The 21,699-nt window shown below is 42.6% G+C and overlaps 1 protein-coding gene across 2 annotated transcripts in view; it reads right to left on the bottom strand.

Moving 5' to 3' along the window:
- The window catches only part of LONRF2 (LON peptidase N-terminal domain and ring finger 2), a 37,273-nt gene that overhangs the window by 4,245 nt on the left and 11,329 nt on the right, over positions 1-21,699 (bottom strand). The window contains exons 2-11 of one of the 2 annotated variants that reach the window (XM_065061330.1): positions 15,752-15,870; positions 12,451-12,573; positions 11,300-11,461; positions 10,279-10,504; positions 8,172-8,268; positions 7,683-7,797; positions 6,887-7,008; positions 5,894-6,052; positions 2,746-2,812; positions 607-756 (exon numbers count right to left, since the gene is read on the bottom strand). In XM_065061330.1, the coding sequence (XP_064917402.1) occupies positions 607-756; positions 2,746-2,812; positions 5,894-6,052; positions 6,887-7,008; positions 7,683-7,797; positions 8,172-8,268; positions 10,279-10,504; positions 11,300-11,461; positions 12,451-12,573; positions 15,752-15,870 (1,340 nt within the window). Of the gene's footprint in view, positions 1-606; positions 757-2,745; positions 2,909-5,893; positions 6,053-6,886; positions 7,009-7,682; positions 7,798-8,171; positions 8,269-10,278; positions 10,505-11,299; positions 11,462-12,450; positions 12,574-15,751; positions 15,871-21,699 lie in introns of both variants that reach the window. The other variant, XM_065061324.1, reaches the window with a different exon arrangement.

The raw sequence follows: 21,699 nt of genomic DNA, 5'->3' as shown, positions 1-21,699 counted from the left end.
ATAACTTATGCAAGCTGTGAACTTTTGAACTTTCTGCTTTGTTAAGCAAAAAAGGTCTCACAAAGGTTCAAGCCAGAAGATAAAGGGAACTGTGTCCCTGGAGATAAGTAAATGAACAGAATGGTCTCTAAAAGAAGACCAGAAAGAGAAGAATGTTTTGGTTATTGCCAGAACTCCAGCTGCAGATGCAAAATAGCAACTGAAGGTCAGGACTTTGACTGACAGCCCGCCTGATGAAAAGATTCAATGAAGAACGTGGAGACCCAAGACTCTAATTTTGCAATTGTCCCTGAGTGACATGAGGGGGGTGGCAGGCTTGGATTGTGGGTTTATAATTGCCTGAAGTTATCTTTATCTGAGATCCCTCTTCAGGAGGCACCCAGCTTGAGCTGCTCTATGCTGTACCTTGTGAAACAATTATTTAAGAAGAATTCCTGGAACCTGTGCCTGAGTTTCTGCTGCAGGAAACCTAGGGAAGAGAAACTTCCTTAACATTGGGTCGATAGAAGAGCTTAGAATGCACAAATACATAGCAAAAACCTGTCAGAAAAGAGTCTTGTGTAAAAACAGCATACAGAAAAAGGATAAGTAGGAATGTTTTATTACCTGTGGCTCTGGCTCTTTTCCTGGCATGGACCCAAAATGATTCAGAATCTGTACTTTCATATTGTCTTTAAGAGAAGTAAACCAGGCAACAGCTTGATCATAAACTGAGTCATGAAGGCGGACGAGTTCTTCATATTCCGGTCCTTCAACCTTATTGTTAAAAGAAGGGAGAAGGAACAAAACAGGTTTGATACCGTGGAGCCCATATGCTTCCCCAGAAGCAAGCGAAGCAAAATAATGCAGTGACTACCACTGTTGAAATGTCCTTATCTAAGCAAACTGTACCCAACTCTCCGATTGCAAACTTGTGATGCTGGAGTCTTTTTACCCTCCCCTAGGTGTTCTTAAGTGACATTTCTTGGAGCAGCTACTGCCTTGTTAATATCCATCCCTAAATGCTGGCACAACAGAAGAATCTGCTCTCTAATCCCAGGACATTAATCATCTCAAACCTACAACCTCAAGCCCCTGTCGCAGAAGAATCTCTGAACATTGGTATATCGTCTGACAAAAGAAACACCACTGCCACCAAGCACAGAGACAGGGGGTCTATGGCATTTAGAGCTCAGCAGAATTTTGTTCAACTGTTAAGGCCATGGTAGGACAGCCAAGGAGGAAGAGGAGGAGGGCAGACACCTGAGCAGGGAGGAAGCAGGGAAAGCAGATGCTTTCCCAGTACCAGGAATGGCCGTGAAAAAAAGACCCTCACTGAGGCAAAGCATGCTTTAGTTGCACAGGGCAGACTATCAGCCATTAGGGAAAAGAAAAAGCAGAAGCAAAACTCACTACAAATTCGTGACTTGGGTTTTTGTTTGGTGGGTTGTGTGTGTTTGTTTGTTTTCTTAATTTTTTATTTGGCTATTTGGTTGGGGGTTTTGGTTTTGTTGTTTTTTGTTTGTTTGTTTGGGGTTGGGTTTTCCCCCTGTAATATATACACACCAATGGTCTGATTCATCTGTGCTATTCAGATGCACATTTGAGGTAGCTGCTCTGGATGCCTTTCAGAGCTGAGAAGAAACAGCTCTAGAGGGCAATTAATCTCATCTTAAGGTATGTGTCTAAGAGCAGATAAAACAGACAGCTTTAGATTAAGATTTCTCACCATCACATATAACATGAACAAAGTAAATCTCGTCCTAATTATGAAGGGGTGGGTCTCTGGCACCATGTACAAACAATGCCTGGATACCTGCAACCCACTGCCTCTCACTGGGGATTTAAACGTGGCAGAGCCCTCACTCTGAGCAGACTGTCCACTCTGACACTTTGCAGGGGGGGGAACCTCCACACAATTTGCCTTTCCTGCCCTGGCAAACAACTGCATCATCCTGCACAGGTCAGAAAAGACTTTACAGACTTGTGCTTCAACTATGAGAGCACACTGAAGAGCTGAAGAGCTATATGACCAGACTGGTCATCAATTAGCATGAGATTACTGCTAAACTCAATGTTAAGAGAGAGCAGGGTTTTATAGACATGCTGTAAAGACGATCCAGGAAGCCATCATTAAGCATGACCAAAAATCCACCCTTTGGCCAATACCCATCACAAGCACCTCACTTTTTTAAGAGGACTTGTTTTTAAAAACTACTCCTCTCTCTGCATTTCTCAGCTCTCAGCCAGCTCTGATGGATGCTTGTGCACGCATGGTTGACTACATCTCACTAAGACCTCATTTTAAGAGCAGACTCCCATATTTGTTGGAGGACCTGTTCTGTAAAGCAGAGCCTGGAGCTCATATGAAGTCTGGCAATTGCCTGTTCAGTGTCAGGAGAATAGTCAGTTCTCTAACAACAGGGGCATGTGTTCCTAGAAGGGTTTCAAGTCCATACCAGTTTTAAAACATTACCCTGACCTCATCTACACATCACAACAGACCTCCAGCACCTGAGTCTCAGAAGCTACTTTGAGATCCACGAAGGGAGTGCAACACTTCAAGCAGAGATAATTAGAAGGGCAGAAAGGAAGTGAGGGAAGGAAGAGACAAGGTTTGTTCCATGGTTTTTAAAATAGAGCTTTAGTATTTATAATGATACTGGTTTAAAAATAAGGCACATCTAGCTTGAAATGCAACAAGGAAAGGCTATTTAAGTGAATCCAGCAATACATGGGTATGAATAACTTTGCACCATAGATCACCTTTTTATCTTCAAGATACTCGATGTTTGCTGTGTTATATCCATCTCGCTGGCCATGGCTTAAGACCCTAAAACGACGGACACCAACTGTATCAACAACTGAGCGCCCATCAGGAAAAAACTTTACGTCCCTGATCTCTAATATACAGCCATGATCTGCAAATCTGAAATGACAGAAGGGCATAAAAGTGGAAGTCATCAACAAGTGTTTATGCACATCAGGACAAATACTGGGCCTAATTCACCACTTTTTATTTGAAAGAAGATCCTGCTTTGGTGACAATACATTTCTGCGTATTCACATAAGCCACACAACCCCCACCCTTTCTGCCTTCCCTCAGAGGTCCAGGGCAGCAGCATTTTTCAGATTGTAAATATTAAGGGGGGCAGGGGAGGGAGGGTTGGGAAGAGACAAGAGACTAAACTGGAGCACATTTCATGCTGGGAGTTGCCAGCTGTTGGAGACAAATTCACCTGGTTTGCAAAGGACACAAGATGAGTAAAGATACCATAAGGAAATCTAGAAACTGAGGAACAAATACAGGGCCGGGAAGACTATCCCCATGCTCCAAGGTGTAAACAGAGGATTACAGGCTTTAGAAGGAAAAGGCTTCTATATAGCAAGATTCTTCTTGCACTTGTACCCTTTAAGTTTAAAAAAAAAAAAAAAAAACCACAAAATCCAAAAAAGCAAAAAACTTTTATAAAAGCACATCTGTATCTGTTACATTTAAAGTACGTACGGGGTTTAATCACATCCTGCAAACAAGCATGCAATAAAATTCTACTCAACGTTATCAGGCTCACCTGCTCAACATTTGTGCAGCAGTGAGTCAAAATGACTCTTCACCAGGATGTGTTCACCTGCCAGCATTTGTAGCTCTGTACCTCAGCCTACCACTAACCAGGACAATGCACTGTATAGCCAGTCTCAAGACATCAAATCCCTGCAGGGTCTGATAAATGTTTCATCAAGGAAATCCTTGTTTAACCAGGGCTTGGCCATTTCCTTACATCAGAGTGATGAAGAAACAGGGACGCTGTGGGGAAATGAGTTCTGTTTCTATTCTATTAGAAACCATGGTTTTGGGAGGGGGGAAAAAAAAGCACCAACCACTGTGAACAACCATTCTCTCACATTCATCATACAAAATGACCTGAGGAAGAACAAGAAGAGAACAGCTGCACACAGCTAAACCCTGGTGCTCTACAATGGGATTATAAGCAAGTTTGTTATAGCAATATTAGACTAAACACTATTTAAACTGCTACCCAACAATTATTTATATTAAGGATTTTAGGGACATTCATACCAACTTTAGAGATTAATGTATAAGTGATGGAGGTTTTTTGTCATTCTTTGAAAAGTCTCTTGGATAGAAAGTGACTTTAATCAAACAAGGACAAGAAAGCACCTAGAGATGGGTATAAAAATGTACTGACACATTAGAAGTTTATAAACAATTCTACTGCCAGTTTTAATTTACAGTGGAGAAATAAAACAGAGCAAGGTAATAAACTGAACATGTCTTGTCACTGTGTTTTTCAAAGGAGGTATGAATCTCAGCCTTCCACATTCATGTGTTAGTAGAGGAGGCAAAACAAGTTTCCCCACTTTTTCTATTCCCGCTTGATTTTGCAATTTTGAATAAACAGAAGACGTTCTTTACTTGTGGAAGAAGCTACAACAGCCTGCCAGGTGTCTACAGATGCGGGCCTCCTGCACATCAGTCTTTAAGTTATAATACCGTGCTTTTAAAGTTTAATTATTTCAGTAACTCAAAACAGACAAGACATAAAATCTAACTGTACTGGCTGCATTTTAAAATATCGTTTATGACACTACTTCATAAATCAATTCTTATGGTTTTGGAATTGTAGGCCCTTGGCCCTCTGTATTAGACCTGAGTACAAATATGTTTGGCTCCTCCATAAGCTTTGACAGATGCAAGGGGAGTTATCACTCACGTCCTAGGGCCATTCTTCCCCTCACTCTTACAAGTACGTGCTTCCAGAAAAATTGGTACGAGGCCTGGAAGGGACTGTGGACCCATCAGCTGCTGTTGGGAGCCTGAACTCCACCGAGTGCAGCACTAACAGCAGGTCAAATGATGCTGTAGTATCTCTTTTATTCTTACTGCCACCTTACCATCCAGTCTGGGAGGAAAAAATAAAACAAAATAAAATAAAACAAACACTGAACTGGACAAGGAAAGGCTGCCAAGTCCCTTTATGAGTGCCCTTCTCTCAGCTCCAGTGATGATCACCTACAAAAATGCTGCTCCTGAGGATACCTGTCTAATGCATCCTTAAAAATTCCTACACTGGTCACCCATGCTACAGTCTGCATCACTCCAACGCATCTTCTGAAGTCAGTAACTACCTATTACACCTTGTAAAGCAGACCTTTCTTAAGACCACCTCATTTTTTCCACACAAGCATCTTCTTATCCCCTTCACCTAAGAAACTGTTATCTATACAGGAGTTCAAACCCTGAAGGTTTTCATCTAATGATTAGTATTCAGTCACCACACAGGCAGGCAGAAAAACACCAGTGTCAGAATTCACAAAAATGAATTAAAGGTTAACATCAAGTACAAAGACAATGTAACACACTCACTGCAGGTAGTTTAGACATTGCAACACAGCAGTAAAGACGAACATCAAAATTAAACGTTCAGCAGCAGAACAGGCTTCTCAGACAAGGGTATACTGTGTCTCTTTCAAATGATATCACCTATGCAGGAAAACTACGCAAGGTTTGGATTTTTTTTAATATTATTTTTGTCTTTTATAACTAAGCAGACAGAGGAGCAGCCTCATACAGACAGTCAGCTTTCACAAGAACAAACAGGCCAGAAAGCTTTTCAACCACACAGACAATTAAATGCTATTTTTGGAGCCTGGAGTAGCAGGATGAGTTGTATTCTTGCTATCCATCCAACAGGGGAGTAATAAACATTACATCTTTGTGTCAAAAAGAATGTTTAATATACGGAACAAAAAAGCCAGACACTTCTTTACTGCTTTGTACAGGACTTAGAAGGAATCACAGTGGTTTGGGGAGACAAGTATACTGTGCTGTACTACTCCACTAGCATCACAACAGCTTCTGCAACAACAAAACATCCTCAGCTCATCTCCTTACCCTTTTAATTCATCAGCTAAGCACATGCCAAACTGCTTGGTACCAGTTTCCATGCATCTTCTTATCATTAGACGATAACGAGGCTCAAAGACATGGAGTGGGCAAGGGATGGTAGGGAAGGCCATGGTACATACGAAGATGGGAACATCTTTATTCAAACTGCAAAATAATTGTTAAAAAAAAAAAAAAAAAAATCAGCTTTTTGTCTGGGTACTGCTTTTTTCAGCATAAGCCCTTAATATGACACCGAGTGCAGTGGTTTCTTTAGACTCATTCTTTGCAAACACACATCTGGTCAAAGTTTCTCATTTTTATAAGATAAACATATTTCAGGACTCTTTCTGTTAGCAAATTAAAGAAACAACCCTTCTAATCTACCCTCATAGAGGAAAAGTCAGGAAAAAATAGCCAATTTTTCAAATGTGTGTATATCAATAGTTAAATACAAGTAGTAAGATTTTGGCAATAACTTTTTATAGTAATATAGTGCCTAAGAACCAACCATGTTCAAAGCAAGGTGGTAGAGAATTCCAAAGCACAGTAAAGCTCTTAAATTTTGAAGAAGGTGGCTAAACCTCATAGTATTTTTTAAGGCTTAACTGCATGTTTTATTTTTCTTTTTAGCCGAGTGGTAGTGCAAGATCCAAAAGTCACTGACAATAGTGAGCCCTTGAACTTTTCCTGACCTGAAGTATAACCCATTTATAATTAGACTTCAGCTCCCAGAAAACCCCCATTATAACTTTTAAAGCTATTACATTGTTTCAGAGGAAAAAACAATTAACTTTATTTTAAGAATATTGTTGTGCCTCTCCACCATCTGAGCATATTGTTTGTTTATCTGCAAACATGTCAAAAACACAAAACATCTGGCACATTCATTTAGAAATTCATTCCTTTTGTGCATTTTCATAAGCAAATAAAGCTTCTTCAAGTAATTTAGATTAAAAATACATTTTTGTAACAGCTGTCAGTAGTAAAATGAGAGCCTACTTTGATAATTCCTTCATCTCTTCCTCATAAACTTTCTTCCTTTCAGATAATTCCTCTGGCAAGTAACGGACTATCAGTTCTTCAGTAAGGACGGTCTTCTTGTAAGTTCTGCTTGCCAGAAACTGCAAGGAAGAGTCAACTCCTAAGTCCGACGATGAGAAGTCATTAAGCATCTCTTCCTCCCAATCCATTCCCTTTCCTAAGGCTAAACAGCACATTAGCTCAGTACCGTACTGACCCCTCCTCCTTTCCAGTCTTCAGGTATCAAAAACTTGCACTTTAGGATACAAGGTTCGCTCCGGTGCCCTTTCAACTATGGCCCTTTTTTTTGGCAGAAGTTGTCCTACCACCAAGAAAAGGCAGTCTCCTCCTTGCTTTTGCAGAAGATTCATCCATTATTTTCACCTAGAGCTGTGAGGCTTCCCAAAAAGTACTCCAAGACATGTTACGTCTGCTGGAGCAGAAGTTTTGACCAAGGAGCAACCACTCCTCATTCACTGCAGGTAGAGACAGACTGAAGAGATGGTAGGAACAGGAGTATGGATGGAAGTCCCCAGGCAGGAGCCTGATTGTGATACTGGAAGCCTCCGTGCCTTTAAGCACCAACAAACCCCACTTGTCTTCCAAGGAATGACAGAAATATATCCTGGAGAAAATGAGGTCTGTGCACAGCCTGATGCTGTGAGTACTACTGTGTTGTTCTGGTCTGTGAATAGAGCACAGAAACCCCCCACATACGTGCTTTCAGAAGAGCACAACTTTGTATTTTTGTTAATTAGGGCAAGGACATACTTACTTCTGACAGCTTTTCTTTGCAGAGTGGGCAATGTGGATTATGGTCAAGGCAACGCTCAAGGCATTTGAGGCAAAAGGTGTGTCCACAGGGAGTGGTAACAGGTTCGTAGAACAACCTGAACATGAGAACACAGAGCAGAAAAGCTAAGCTGCCAACACAAACAATGCAGATTCCCAAACTATGGAAAGGAGTAACTAGATCTAGCCACTCCTTTACCTTCCTGCTTCTGGGTAAATAAATCACAGGTGACAGTTTTATCTAAGCATATAAAAAAGGTTTCCATTTCTAGAAGTGGTAAACAATGGATAAAACCACATATAACTGAGAAAACAACATCTGTAAAGATTCACGAGATGCAAGGTTCACGAAAAAGGAACAGAGTAAAGATTTAGACATTCTTTGGCAGGTTTGCCTTCTGACACCATGAAAACTCTTTTTCAGAAGCTAGAAAGGCTTTCCAATCTTAATCCCAGGTCAACGCAGTCGTACCTCATGCAGAGGGAGCACTCGAAGTCCGATGCATCCACCAGAGTTGTTGGTACCTCTCCTGAAGTGAGGATGGCATTTTCAGGTAAAACCTCTGCATCTAAGTATAGTTCAGAAGATGATTACAGTAAATATTTAAGCATTACTGCAGTTTAAGATGTTGTTCAAGTTGTTTTTCCATAAAGAATCTAATTTCTCTCTTTTCTTTTTTGAAGTTTTGTTCCAAATAAACATACTTTCCTTTTAAGTTTTACAGTTTCTGGCAGGACATCTTTTGGAGAGCAGAGGATGACATCTATGGCCAGAGAAAGCACTTTAGAGCTGAATACCCATTATTTGCTTTTCCAAAAATGGTTGTTTTTTTTTTTTTAAGTCTAGTTTTTACAATACTCTGTTATTGCTTTCCCACCACCATCACCACTCCCACATCAGCCAGGCCAGATGTTTAAAGTACATTAAGTCCAGAATTGAATTTGTTTACAGTCAAACTATTTAATCAGTGTTTATTATAGATTTCTCAGCAGGGGTAATTTCTCTTACAAGTATTAAAAAAAGCTTATACTCTTCTGGAATACACTGCTGTGGAAATCCCACGTTTCAGACAGCTTGAAGTTTAAGGAGTACGGGAGTTGCATTAGCTAATACTGATTTCACTAGCTCAGCACCCTGCAAACACAGAGACAAAAAACCTCACTTAAAATTCTGCCCACCCTCATTTTCAGGGCTGGTACGTATTCCTGTAGTTAACACACTTGGAAGGTACGGGTTTCAACAGCAGCAAACTTCACAGAGCAGCATTTAAGCTCAAGAGCTATCAGCTCAAGCTTCTTGTGACATTTCTACAAGCTGATTCGGCAACTTTTTTTACAATCTGCATCTTTGTTACTAAGTGAGAGTTGCAAAAGAGCTACAAATGCTGCCTCCATGTCCTTTTCATTAACCAAATTCTTGACTGTTAAAAAACAAACGCTCAGCTTTTTATGTCAAGTTAAAACACGAGGATGTTTTGTTAAAGGATAACTTAAGCTCAGCATCTGGTTTATCTCAAGCACAGATGGGACAGGGGAGAGGGCATGGGTGTTGTGGGGCCTACAAAGAAAAACAGTGTTATCTTCAACCTACATCTCACACATTAGCATTTACTAATAGCCAGAACCTAACTGTGATGATTCTGCAAACAGTAACACGGCACCGGGATCCAGCACAGAACAGAAATTAATGGTTTGGGGTAAAATGCAATCTCTGGCCTCCGCTGTGAAGATATAGGCGGGTCAGATTTCACAATCTATTTACTGAGTCTGCAGTTCACAGACCAGTACAGGGTTTTTTCCCTTCACAGCAACGTGACCAGGAACGGGCCACACACCGAACATTTGCAGAGGCGCAGACAGACAGCAGCACCTGACTTTTAATATTTCAAGGCAAAAGTCGGATCTGTCAAGGTGGCATGGGTTGTTTTTTTCTCTTAAGCAAAAAAATGGACACTAATACAGCAGCATTTTCAAAGTCCCTTTTAACTGATTATTTCGCTACTCAGTGCAATATATTGCCTTCAACATTCTTAACCCAGGATACTAAAATCACTTTGGAGGTCTTTGTTAGAAGCTTGAGAAGCATACCAATTGTAAGCACAGCTATCAAGTAACAGAGGACTGGGGGGCTTATTACCCTTCAAAAGGTTTCTTTGTTCGCTTGGAAAATTTCATGTAAAGTTGCATGTGACTGCTTCTGATGCCAGTTAAAGATTAGTTTCCAGGCTTACCACCATCTTTCCTTCGTATAGAAAGACAATTAAGTTCAGCTATACAGCTGAAACCTAGAAAATGGAAATGGCACCAGCAACGCAAAGACTAAACTGCTAGCGGATTACACTTTAGAAATAGCCCATTTGAGAAAATAAAATACAGAATTCACCAAACAAATCAAAACTGCTCTGGCATAAGGTAAATAGGCTGTTACAGCAGAAACAGACACACCAGAAAACAAAATATTATTACAGTCCTTGTACGGAATGTATCACTGAAACCTATAAAAAGGGAGGAGGAAAAAAGTGGTTTATCATTTTTAAGTATGTGCAAGAGAAAACCCCTTTTTAAGCCACAATACAAACCTTTTTTAGGAATCTTACTGGGGACATCCAAGCTTTGTAAATCCCTCATATCACTGGAGAGCTTTCTTTTTAAGCCAGCTCCAGGTAAACTGGAGAGAATAGCTCCCAAAGACTTCTTGTTATCTTCAAAATACAGATCCAGAACGTGATGGGAAACAGGAGAATCAGTGCTTCTAAATACATCAGATTCTTGGGACGGGGTTTTTGTTAACCTGAACACAGTATCCTAAAAAAATTAAGAACAGTTATATGCAGCATGAGACAATCTCGCTTTGTTTCTTTCCTGTAAGTTGTATACATCAACAACAGATCAATGAGCTTAATAAGGGGAAAAGGTCCACATCAAACAAGGCCACTCTTCAGTTGCATGAAATAGGGCCACTTCCCTCCTTACTGCTCCTGTCTCCAGAAATTATGTTCCTGTCACACTAAAATCCTGAGTGGAAAAAAATGCCCACAAATGTAATTGATCCCCACATTAAGGCACCACATTGTTTTCTGAAGAAAGAGTTTCAATCTCTGCGGCCTTTTGGTACTTAGAAGGGGCCTATAAGGAAGATGGGGACAGACTTTTTAGCAGGGCTTGTTGTGACAAGACAAGGGGTAATGGTTTTAAACTAAAGGAGGGAAGATTCAGGCCAGATATGAGCAAGAAATTTTTTACACTGAGGGTGGTGAAACACTGTCCCAGGTTGCCCAGAGAGGTGGTAGATGCCCCATCCCTGGAGACATTCCAGGCCAGGCTGGACAGGGCTCTGAGCAACCTGATCTAGTTGCAGATGTCCCTGCTCATTGCAGGGGCTTGGACTAGATGAGCTTTGAAGGTCCCTTCCAACCCAAACTACTCTGTAATTTTTCTGAGGGAATACATATCAACAAGAGATCCAACAGCAATAGAGAAAACAGGCTTACCATGAAAGTAAGTGTGCACATAACTGCAGACAAAGACAATGTCACACAGATCAGACAGATCCTCCTGTTACTTTTTGGTATTATTTATGTTGGAAGCTTTTGACTTTACCTTAGAGGGCCCAGCAACAGAGCTATCTTCCACAGCTGACTGTGTGTTTATGCTACTCAGAAATGCAGGTTTCAATCTTGTATGGGACGTTCGACTAGAGAAAGGTGCAGTTAGACTATCATGCACATTTTCAAAGGCTGGGAAAAACATCTCACACATTATCTAGTCAATTAGAAAGAGAAAAAAAAAAAAAGAAGAGAAATAGTAATTACAACAGAGATAATTATCTTTGTATGAACACAGATACACCAACTTCATAGCTTCTGGATGCCAAGAAGCTTGCAATGATCAGTACACCCTGCATTCCCCAGTGCCCACAGAAACCTGGCTGGCAGTCCTATCACAACCATAGACACAACCCAGGGTGCTCTTCTGACATCCACCTCCCTTCCCAAAGGTCTCTGCTCCCCAGGACCACCAGGGCTGGCAATCGGTTGCATCCCTCTCCTGTCTCCACTCTGACCCTCAGACCCCTAACTCCAGAAGTCTTCAGACCATGCTCTCCAACCAAAATCAGTTAATGGAGATGTGTTTTAGCTCTCCTCTTGCTCCGCATCCATCTGCTCTACCCTCAAGCATAATCCACCCCCAGCCAAAACCTGTGTAGAACCTGTTCCCCCTTTCATCAGTCTCCACCAAGCACCTTGCCAAATGCCCATTTATTTTCTGTAAAAGCTGTCTGTATGGACTTTCATGGAGAACCTGACAACAGCTGGTTAGCAGTGTGTCTCCTTATGGGAAGTTACACAAACCACTACAAAGACAGGACAGTATACATCTCCCTGTCCCAACCCTCCACCACTTCCCACGTAAAAGTTTTCCGATGGGTGCTGAAATTAGGGGCCTCAAGCCTACGAAATCCAGGTGTATTCAAATCCAGCTGACATAGTGCAAGTATAATCTACAAACAGCAGTGACCAGACCTACAGATTTGCAGTTGAATCCAAAAATATATAATTACTCTGGCTGAGGCACCAACAAAACCCCAGAGGTGCCTCACAGCATAATACTAATAAGGTTTATTGGAGAATCTACTGAATCAAATTATCCTTTGTTTTTTTACTGTCACCTGAAATAACAAGAATTTTACTTAGCTGGAGAGGCAAAAGCAGCATGATGGCCAAGAAGCAGCCAGGAAACACATTTTATACCTTTTGGGCTTCTTTCTTCATTGAGCTCCATTCAGGATTTAAGGCAACACAATAGAGAAACTCCTTCAATGCTTCCTCAGTCCTTTCCAATCCAGAAAGAGCTTTTGCTTTCACATAGTGGCCCTGTTCACACAAAGGAAACATACAAACCTAGGATCATTTTGAAGCAGCAGCAAGACACCAGCATACAAACTGCTGCAGGTGAAGAATAACACGCTTTTTGGATATCAAACTTCTTTATCCACAAGACTACAGGAAAGTCAGTCCGTTTCACTGAAAGATAATCCCCCAGGAACTCACTGCTACATCAGCCCTGGCCAAAGCCACAGCTCCTTTCCTCAGGGGGCACTTAATGCAGAATTAGGAGGGGTATTTGTCTCCCCAGAGACTGAGACTACTACATATTCCACAGGGCTCAATACCCCAGAGAACAGTTTCACACACCAGTAATGAAGCTGCATGGGAAAGGCAGTGGCATGGGGCAGGCTGGAGGTGGCAGCTGAGGGAACAACATTTAGTTTCAGGGCACACTCACTTCTGCTGAGTGTCTTACAAGGCCAGAGATTATTTTTCACCTAATTTGGCTAGATAAGACCAACAACATTATGAATTTAGAGCAACTTGCCAATACTTAACCTGAAACCTTTTAGCCTATCCTATATCTCCCACATTCTAGAGTAACACATCCATGGCCAACAGGTATGGCAGTCAGCTTGGGGATAAGTCACTTGTTACTAGTAGCAAGGGAAGAATGCATCATCTCTGAACTTCCCCATGGATTTCATTGTGCAGTTCAAATCTGACTACAGAAATTACTTCCTAAAGAATGAAAAGAAACTAAGTGTACATTTAAACATTTGTCTCTTGCTTATTAGACAGAAGTGTGTTCTGCAAGTCCACCTCTGAGCCACATGAATGCCCCTAGGCTGCGCTCAAAGTACAATTTCACTAGTACAAGAGACTAGTGTAGGTTATATAAGCAGATATACTTTTCTATTCTTCATACTAATGCAAAAAAAAAAATCCATTATCACATTATCTTCCTGAGCAAGTACTTTCCTCACACTTTCAATATTGCCCTTCAAGCTGAGATGCATTATGATCTTCACCTTTCTACTATTGGGAAGAAGGAGGCTTGTACCAAAAGAAAGTAATGGGCACTGTGTAGGACAGGTTAATTAACATATGTCATTTGGTGACCCGAACAAGAAGTGTCAGTACACACCAATTTGTCAAGATGAAATACATTTTTCTTTTCCTGATTACAGTAAGAAGAGAGAAACTGTGAGGCCTGACCCTGACCTTCTTATCTTGACACTTGCACAGCCTCTGTAAAACCTTTTTAGAGAGGTCCTGACCAACCTGACATTGCTGTCAAGACTACTCCACTGTACTGGGGAGGCTACAAGGTTGTTTGGCCTCATCCTCTGGGGCCACAAAAGCAATTTTCTCATCCAAGCTGCGGGGGAGGGCTGAGCTGTTCTATGGACAAAATACCTACAGATGCAAAACAGAACTTCAGCCCAGGGACCAGAGGCCCCTACATGTCAGAGACCACTGCTGCCACCTTCCTTTTCCTATTTTCAAACAGCCGTGACAGGCATCAGACTGAAGGGTGAGGTCCAGGCAGGACCTTGTGCAACAGGCAGGATCCAGACAGGAGGGCACCTACTCCTATCTACCACACAAAAGTATAACTGGAAACTTGCCCCTGCCCCAGAGAGTCCAAGCACCTGGATTTCATAGCAACTAAAAAGAAACAAACTTGTCTATTGCTCTGATGACTATGATGAACCCAAGAGCTTCACCCAGTTAACTCAGCAAGCCACTACATTTCATTTATCAATAAGACAAAAGGTACTGGTAGGCAAACACTTGCCTCTCAGGAGTTACTCCCAGAATGAGCTTAACTTTACAGTCTATTTTTAAACTTTTTTTTTTTTTAACTACACAGCACACGTTTGAGCTAATCTCTGCCACTGGATGAGATGCTGCGAGATACAAAAAGCAGATACCCAGAATTCTTGGAGAACACGGATTCCGGATCAGTACAGCTTACATGGAAGCTCTCAAACACACACACAAGCACAAGTGAAATGTGTCTTCTGTGACACTGCTGGTTACGCCGCAATGACAAATTTCATTTTCAATTAGCATTCTTCAGAGATGTGATTAACGAAATCTTTATCCACCTACGACTGACACGCATCACATTTCCATGGAATCAAGGCAAACAGAAGACACTTCAAGAAAACATCTGAATGTGCGTAATTCATCTTTCTCCTTCTGCACAGAAACCCAGCCAACGCCACCCGAGATGGATTCCTTACTTGAAGAGAAATTATTCTAGACAGAAAGGCAAACTGGAGGCGGGGGAAGGTTATGAACTGCCTTCAAACACGAGCAGTTTTAATGGGTGACAAGACAGCCTTCAGAGACAAGCACCTAACTTGCCAAAAACTAGGTGCTTCAGGTGGCACCTCTCTGCTCACCCTTCCCCAGCTGGAAACAGAGAGCTAGTTGCAGCCCCTGTGCAGAGGCAGGCAGATAAGGGGTTCATGCAACCCCTTCCTTAGTCTGCCTTCTCCAGGTAGCACCCAGGGGCTTTATCTGGCCAAAACTGTGCTGCAGTTTCACCCCTTAAGGGTGAGGGATTGACTGAAGGTGTAACCCAAGGTGAGCTGAACCTTCACACACCCAGTCTACCCTCAAGCAGCCGGCAGCAACAACAGGCACCACAAGCTTTTTCCCTTTCTCTCTCATAACAGCATTTCTGGTGCTTGCTTCAGACTACCCATGACCAGTGCTCCTTTGTAGCATCTCCTTTCGTTAAAAGGATAAAACCCAACCCCCTCTATGAATCACCATAACGCAGGTAGGCATCAGAGACATGAACACTTAGTATTAAAGGGGAGGGAAACACTGAAATACAATCTTAGCTACTCATGAGAAGACAGCAGGCCAGCAAAGCTACCCACTGCCTGAGACACCCCATCCCACAAAGGGAACCACAGAGCCATCCCAGGCTGCTGGAGCCTGGGGGACCTGATTCGGCCACCAAGCTGCAGCACTAGCCCTAACACAAGCACAAACAAAACCACATCACCGGCTGCCCACCACTGTCTGAAAACATGCTAAGGACTTTCCAAGACTTGTCCTATGAAGAACTTAGCTTTCAGTAGATATTTCCAGCCGTGACATTCTTCCAAGAATGCCCTCAGCAGCCCTATCCCCACCACGGAGAGAAGCCCTAAGAACAAGCAGTTTCCATTTTGGTCTTTATAACGTGCAAGCACCGTACCGCAGGCCAGTGGGGTTTGCTTCGGCAGAGGACCTCTGCGTCGTGGAGAGCTTGCTGGTAGTTCTTCATCGACGTACAGAGTTCTGCTCGCTGTGCTATAAGTGAACATTTGCAGGAGGCTGGAAAACAAAAAATGTTACAAGGATCTCCATTACAAAAAGCATTAGCACGTGTTAAATACAGTAACCTAATTTCCAGCCAGAGTAACCTAAAAAGCATTGCTGCACAAAGGTTACATTTATATTCTTCTGTAACTGAAAAAATGCCACTCCCTCCTTCTTTCCTTCCCAAAATATACTCCTCTCAGCCTGGAAGCAATCTCTGCATTTTATCTAGCAGGACAGATTCGACATTCACATACAGGATGCCACCTGCTCCTTCCCCCATCTTGCTTACAGGACACTTAAGAAAGCAAAAATTAAAAAGAAAGCCCCATGTGTTTCTCCCTGCTACGTGGCTTTGCTTGAAAGAAATAAAATCACCAATCCAGGACTTCAGCTAAAACATTCCTGTAAGCCGCTCATTAAGAAAAATGCGTGCAGCCTTCACATTTCACATCCATTTTCCGCCCTCAGGGCAGGCAAGCCTCTCGTGATCACACACACTGCCTCAGTACCAACACATTCATGAACCCTTCAGTTTGCATGGACTACGAACACCTCAAGCATCATTACTCTGTCCATTCCTAAGGTCTCTATAACACATTTTAAGATTGAAATCTAGCTTCAACAGAAAATTTCACAGAACCATAGATCCATGCTCAGCTTGTCCACCAGTAACTCCCAGGTCTTTTCTGCAGAGCTGCTGTCCAGCCTAGCCCATCCTGTTGCACAGGGTTATTCTGTCCCAGGCACACTTGCCTTTGAAATTAGGCGAGTCTGGCTAGTCCATGCCCCAGGCTGTTGGTCTGTACAGCAGCCCTGCCCTCCAGCACATCAACCGCTTCTTCCTCCCCCAGTTTGGTGTCACAGAAACCAGGTGACAGTGAGCTCTGCCCACTCATGGAGGCTGTTAATAAGGTGTTGAACTGTGTCAACACCCGAGCAAGGCCACTGGCAGCCATCCAACAAGCAGTCCTCCACCACTCACCACCACACTACTCTCTCCCCATACCTTCAATAGTCCAGTCAGTTCTCTACCCACCCCACCTCCACCTCACTGGCCTGACCAGGAGGATGTTATAGCAGGCTGCACCAGCAGCCTTGAAAAGAAACAAAATGCCCCAGTAAACACTATTCTCTTTGTCCACCAAAGCAGTTATCTCACCTTAGGAGATGAGATGAAATTTAGGCACAATTTGCTCTTGGTCACTCATTGTCCTTTGCATGCCCGGACAGGGCTCCAAAAGGCTGGAAGCTGGCTGCTGGATGGTGGCAGCTAAGTGTGGTAACCCTTACCCAAATGTGAGCTGGTTAAAACTGTCATAGCTGGGATTAAACTCTAAAAAGGTTCCAAGATGTGTCAAGAGACAGTACTGCATTATTCCTACAAATTTTAAAATTCATTTCCAAGCTAGCTCTCTCAAGACTTCTCCTGTAAGTGTCACCTCCTGTACATTCTTACTCAGGGCTCTTGTCTCCTCCGTACCACTCCTGCTCTCTCCAGCCTGCTTTGGTTTCACTGTTTGCACCTCAATTCAGCAAAAGCATCCTAAACACACCCTCGGTAAGAGCACATAGCCAACAGAAAGCCTGGGCACACACCCAAGTTTGCGTGGACACACAAAATAAGCTTATGCCTGCTTCAGGTGCCACTGTTCATTAAGCTCAAGAACCTACCAGGAGGGGTGGCCTAAGACTGCATCCCTCTCTCACCTCCTGCCCTCCCTTGAGCCGACGCTAGCACTCATGCAGTAAACCAGGTTGGCCTGGTGGCACACAGAACCAGAGCAAGGAATCAATTGACTGGAAGCTAAACAAATAAAAACAAATAAATAGTTTTAAGAAGATCAGCTTCCTCTCAACTGGTTCACTCCACAGCCATGCAAAGACAAGTGCCAGGACAAAGGACAAGAAAGCAAGCAGCAGGGAGGACTGCTGTCATCCTGGCTGTGGTGTGGACAGATGCCAGATATACCAATTGCAGAATGACATACCAGGGCTGATGCTGCCCCAATAGTCCCAGCAATGGCTAGAGACTACATCTAAAATAAGGAGCTCTGTGAAAGCTAGTTCACACCGGGTTTTTTTGGTTTAGTTTTAGGGGTTTAAGTATTAAACATGCAGCCTGCTGCAGTGATCCACGCTTTTAGCTGATAATTCTTAAAGTCTACAAGTTGAATGAAATTGAAAACAATTAACATAAGATCTTCAGAAGCAAGTTTTTTCTTTTCGTAGATGCTCAAATATACAAGTATTTAATTCAGCTGCCGTTTAAACAACCAATGTCTTCTGTTTGCACTAAATATAAATGCATACTCCATATTTCTGATGTGGTATCTACTGTAGGGTATTTGTGTGGAGTGTGCTGACGGGAGTAGGTGCAGTAAGCAGAGGTAGGTGCCCCAGCACGAAGGCAGAGCGCTGGCTGGGGGTACTTTTTTGCAGGGGAAAGGAAGAAGCATGAGATTAGGGGACAGGCAAACCAGCTCGCTGCTGATTTTGCTCACTACTGCACGTTTCAGCCATGCTGATGCTTCCAGGCGCTTTTTAGCACACAGTTCAGCACAGTTCATACGTTCAGCAGGCTCAGAGAGAGAACAGCTTCATCAGCTCTTTTTTTGGGATCTTGTCTCCACTGCAAAAAAAGAAAGCCACAGTGGTGTGGCAAAGACTGTGAGCCCTCCCAAAATAGAGTCCAAAGGCTCTCACAACATGAAAGGGAAAATAACAAACTACTGAAAAAAACACACAACCTCAAGGTAAACAAGAAAAAGCTACATGTATTCAGGGCTGTACCTCTTGTTCACTGAGTCTCAATCGGAGTTAAGGTGTGACCCATCTTAATGAGTAACTGGCCAGGAATATTTAGTTAACTGAGAAAGATGGGTTAAAATAAAAAAAATTCACACAGAGCTTTGCTAAGGAGAGCAGTGTTTAAGAGACTCCAGTATAACAGGTTTTCTATAGGGAGATGAAGCAGCCAGACAAGATGCCGTAGCTGGAGCGGTGCCCAGCCGCCTCCATTCAAGCTCACCCCTCTCAAAGACACTGCGGCGCAGCCCAAAAACCCACTGGCTCCGTGCCTGACCCACACGTCCCCTTGTCCCCAGTCTCCTGCTGCTGGTGGTGGGAACATCCCAGGAGGGTCCACGGCCATGGAGAGGACATAAGAGTTTGTGAACATTGCTAGATGCCAGTATACTATAATAACTGTGAAGTTTATTGAGAAAGAAACAAAAAGTCGCACAATAGCCACTAGTTTGTTTTGAAATAATGCATTATTGCTTCTGGACATTAGAGAAAATATTTCTTTTATGAAATGACTTATTATTTCAGGCCAAATTAAAGAAGAAAAGCATAGAAAATTTTACTGTTTCCACAATACCAGCAGATGGCATTTCCTGAATCAAACCCTTCTGGGAGCCTGCAGCTGCACAACAAAATTTATGTCCTTGTCAGCATCAGGGATCCACCGCTGAGGCTCCCAGGATCTGCGGCTCCGGGCAGCTGGGACGCAGAGACTTCCTCGGAGCTGCAGGTCCTGGGAGCCTTCCCACGCAGCTCCCTGCCTCCCCCACAGCCCCGATCCCACGGCACCACAAGAACCTTGGCCCCAGCAGCACCACGATTTGCGGGGCTCAGTGCCTCTCCGCAACCAGCATCCTCCATGGGACTGCCAAGGATTGCCGATCCCGAGTGTGGCTGCCAGCTCAGATTTTCCAAAAAATTTTGTTAACTTTCTGCTCACACCACCTTTGCAGATGTCCACTAGATTGTGCTTTTACTTAGGCAGAAGCTAACACCCCAAATTAGTTTTCCAGATATGCCCAAGTATTCAAGTTGTTAATAATAATAATAATAATCATCATCATCATCGAAAAAAATCTCGACACTGCTTAATATAGGGAGGCTGACAGGAGAAAAGGACTCCCCAAAATCTCTTTGTGCCAGGAAGGCATTTAGAGCCTTAGGGGCTCTAAATTACTAGAATTAGAATTCTAATTAATTAATGAATTAGCACAAATGAATTAGAGGACTAATTAATTAATTAGAATAGATGAATTAGAGGATTCACCAAACTGACTGTTGATGACAATAGAAGTTTTACTGTAATAAATTACCGCTGAGTTTTCTTCCAGGAACTCAGTACAGAAAGAACAAGTTTAAAGTGGCTAAAACTCCCTAATCCTCCTTATCTGACATTTCTTCCTAGGAAAGCACATTTTATTCAAATCTATTTCAATCCTCCGCATATTTCCTAAATGCATGAGCAGAACTGAAACACTGTCACTACAAAAGCACCTTTCAGTCTTGCTAGCAAGAGTCAGCCTGCACAGGACTTCAGGGGAAATTTTTCTCACATTTTAAAGAAACTTCTACCCCTTGGAGAGAGGAAGAAATTTGGCTTGCTTTGTAATGTTATGCATTCAATTCTGAACAATTCAGTATTGAAAGCCTTTTCATAAGCTTGGAAAAAATATGAAACATTTATTTTCATTTCAGTGAGAAATCAGCAAGATTTAGTAACTAACTGAACAGCAAGCTAGTTTTTCTCCTCCAGACTTCATGCAAGCATCAGAAGTCCACTTATTAAAAAAATGGATACACAAGGGTTGTTTGGTTGGGGGGCAGAGGAAGGAACATGCTTGATAAAATAATTTAAAAAGCAATAAAGACATTCAGGACATTCAGGTAAAACTTCATTCTACAGCAGAGATGAAAACAAAGGTCAGCTTCCCAAAACTAATTAAGAAGGACAATGTACATGATGCATACTTGCAATCAGTAAGCCCATGTTTTCTCAGTTATCAGCCCACCTTAACTGGACTTATAAATGCATTTTTAAAAAAATATGTTTTCTGAATATCAGAGCTTCTCCTCCCTGCATTAACATCACTGGCAGCCTTCAGGAGGTGAAAGACCCAGAGGAAGCTTGCAAGACGTTTTAGTGCAGAGGATGCAAAGAAAAACCTCTTCTTCTGTAAGCCCACTCTTGCAACCAGGGACACTTCAACTGCAATTAGGATGCTGTGCATGCTTGTCAACAGCACTCTGCAGGCAAGCCTATTTCCACAGAAAAACCAATCCAGCTGCCACCAGAAAGCTCCAGTACGGCTCATTTGCACTACATAGCTACTGAGCTGGTCCATGCCTGACTGGCGTTTTGTCTCTACACACAACCTAAGTGTACTGAGATGAAAAAGCAGAAGATACCTATTTAAACCAGTGTGGACAAACTACAGCCACCACTTCACTTGGAGAGCTGAAGCTGCAACCCTTTCCCCCGTGCTGTCCCACCCAAAAATACAGGACATGGACCTACTCACTTCTTTGCCCTTCAGCATGCTTACCTAGGGCCTCTCTGCTTTGGGGGACAAGGAGACAAAGAAACTCCCTGGTATTATCACTTTGACTGAATGAAAGGACACTGGCAACAGATAAGACGGATTACTCTTAAGAACATATAATTTAAGACAATTCTCTTCTTTCTAGGCCTCTGTATTTCGCTGTTTGGAAGTCCAGACTTCAGAACACAAGTTTTTCTGTGTGCTGGACAAAATGCTTTGGATGCCCAATGGTTTTATTTCAGGCTCAGTGAGTAAGTCCTCAGTTAGGATGCTCCATATATTATGTAAAGCCGAACTGTCATCACTGCTAAGCACAGATAATCACTCCTCCCATCATTACTCAGGAGAAACACTGTAAGGAAAGTTATACAAGACCAGGAAAAAGAGCTGCTACAAAGAAGGCGCAGCTAAGTTTGCAACCTTGCTTTCGTGTTGTACCTCTAGCTTCATGAGGCAGAAGCATGCCAGGCCAATTACATTATTCTATGGTTTAGTCTGT

Source organism: Columba livia, chromosome 1 (genome assembly GCF_036013475.1).
Source record: "Columba livia isolate bColLiv1 breed racing homer chromosome 1, bColLiv1.pat.W.v2, whole genome shotgun sequence".
Taxonomy (NCBI): Eukaryota; Metazoa; Chordata; class Aves; order Columbiformes; family Columbidae; genus Columba; species Columba livia.
Note: the sequence above shows the minus strand (reverse complement) of the source record. Positions and strands in the feature narration are given on the sequence as shown.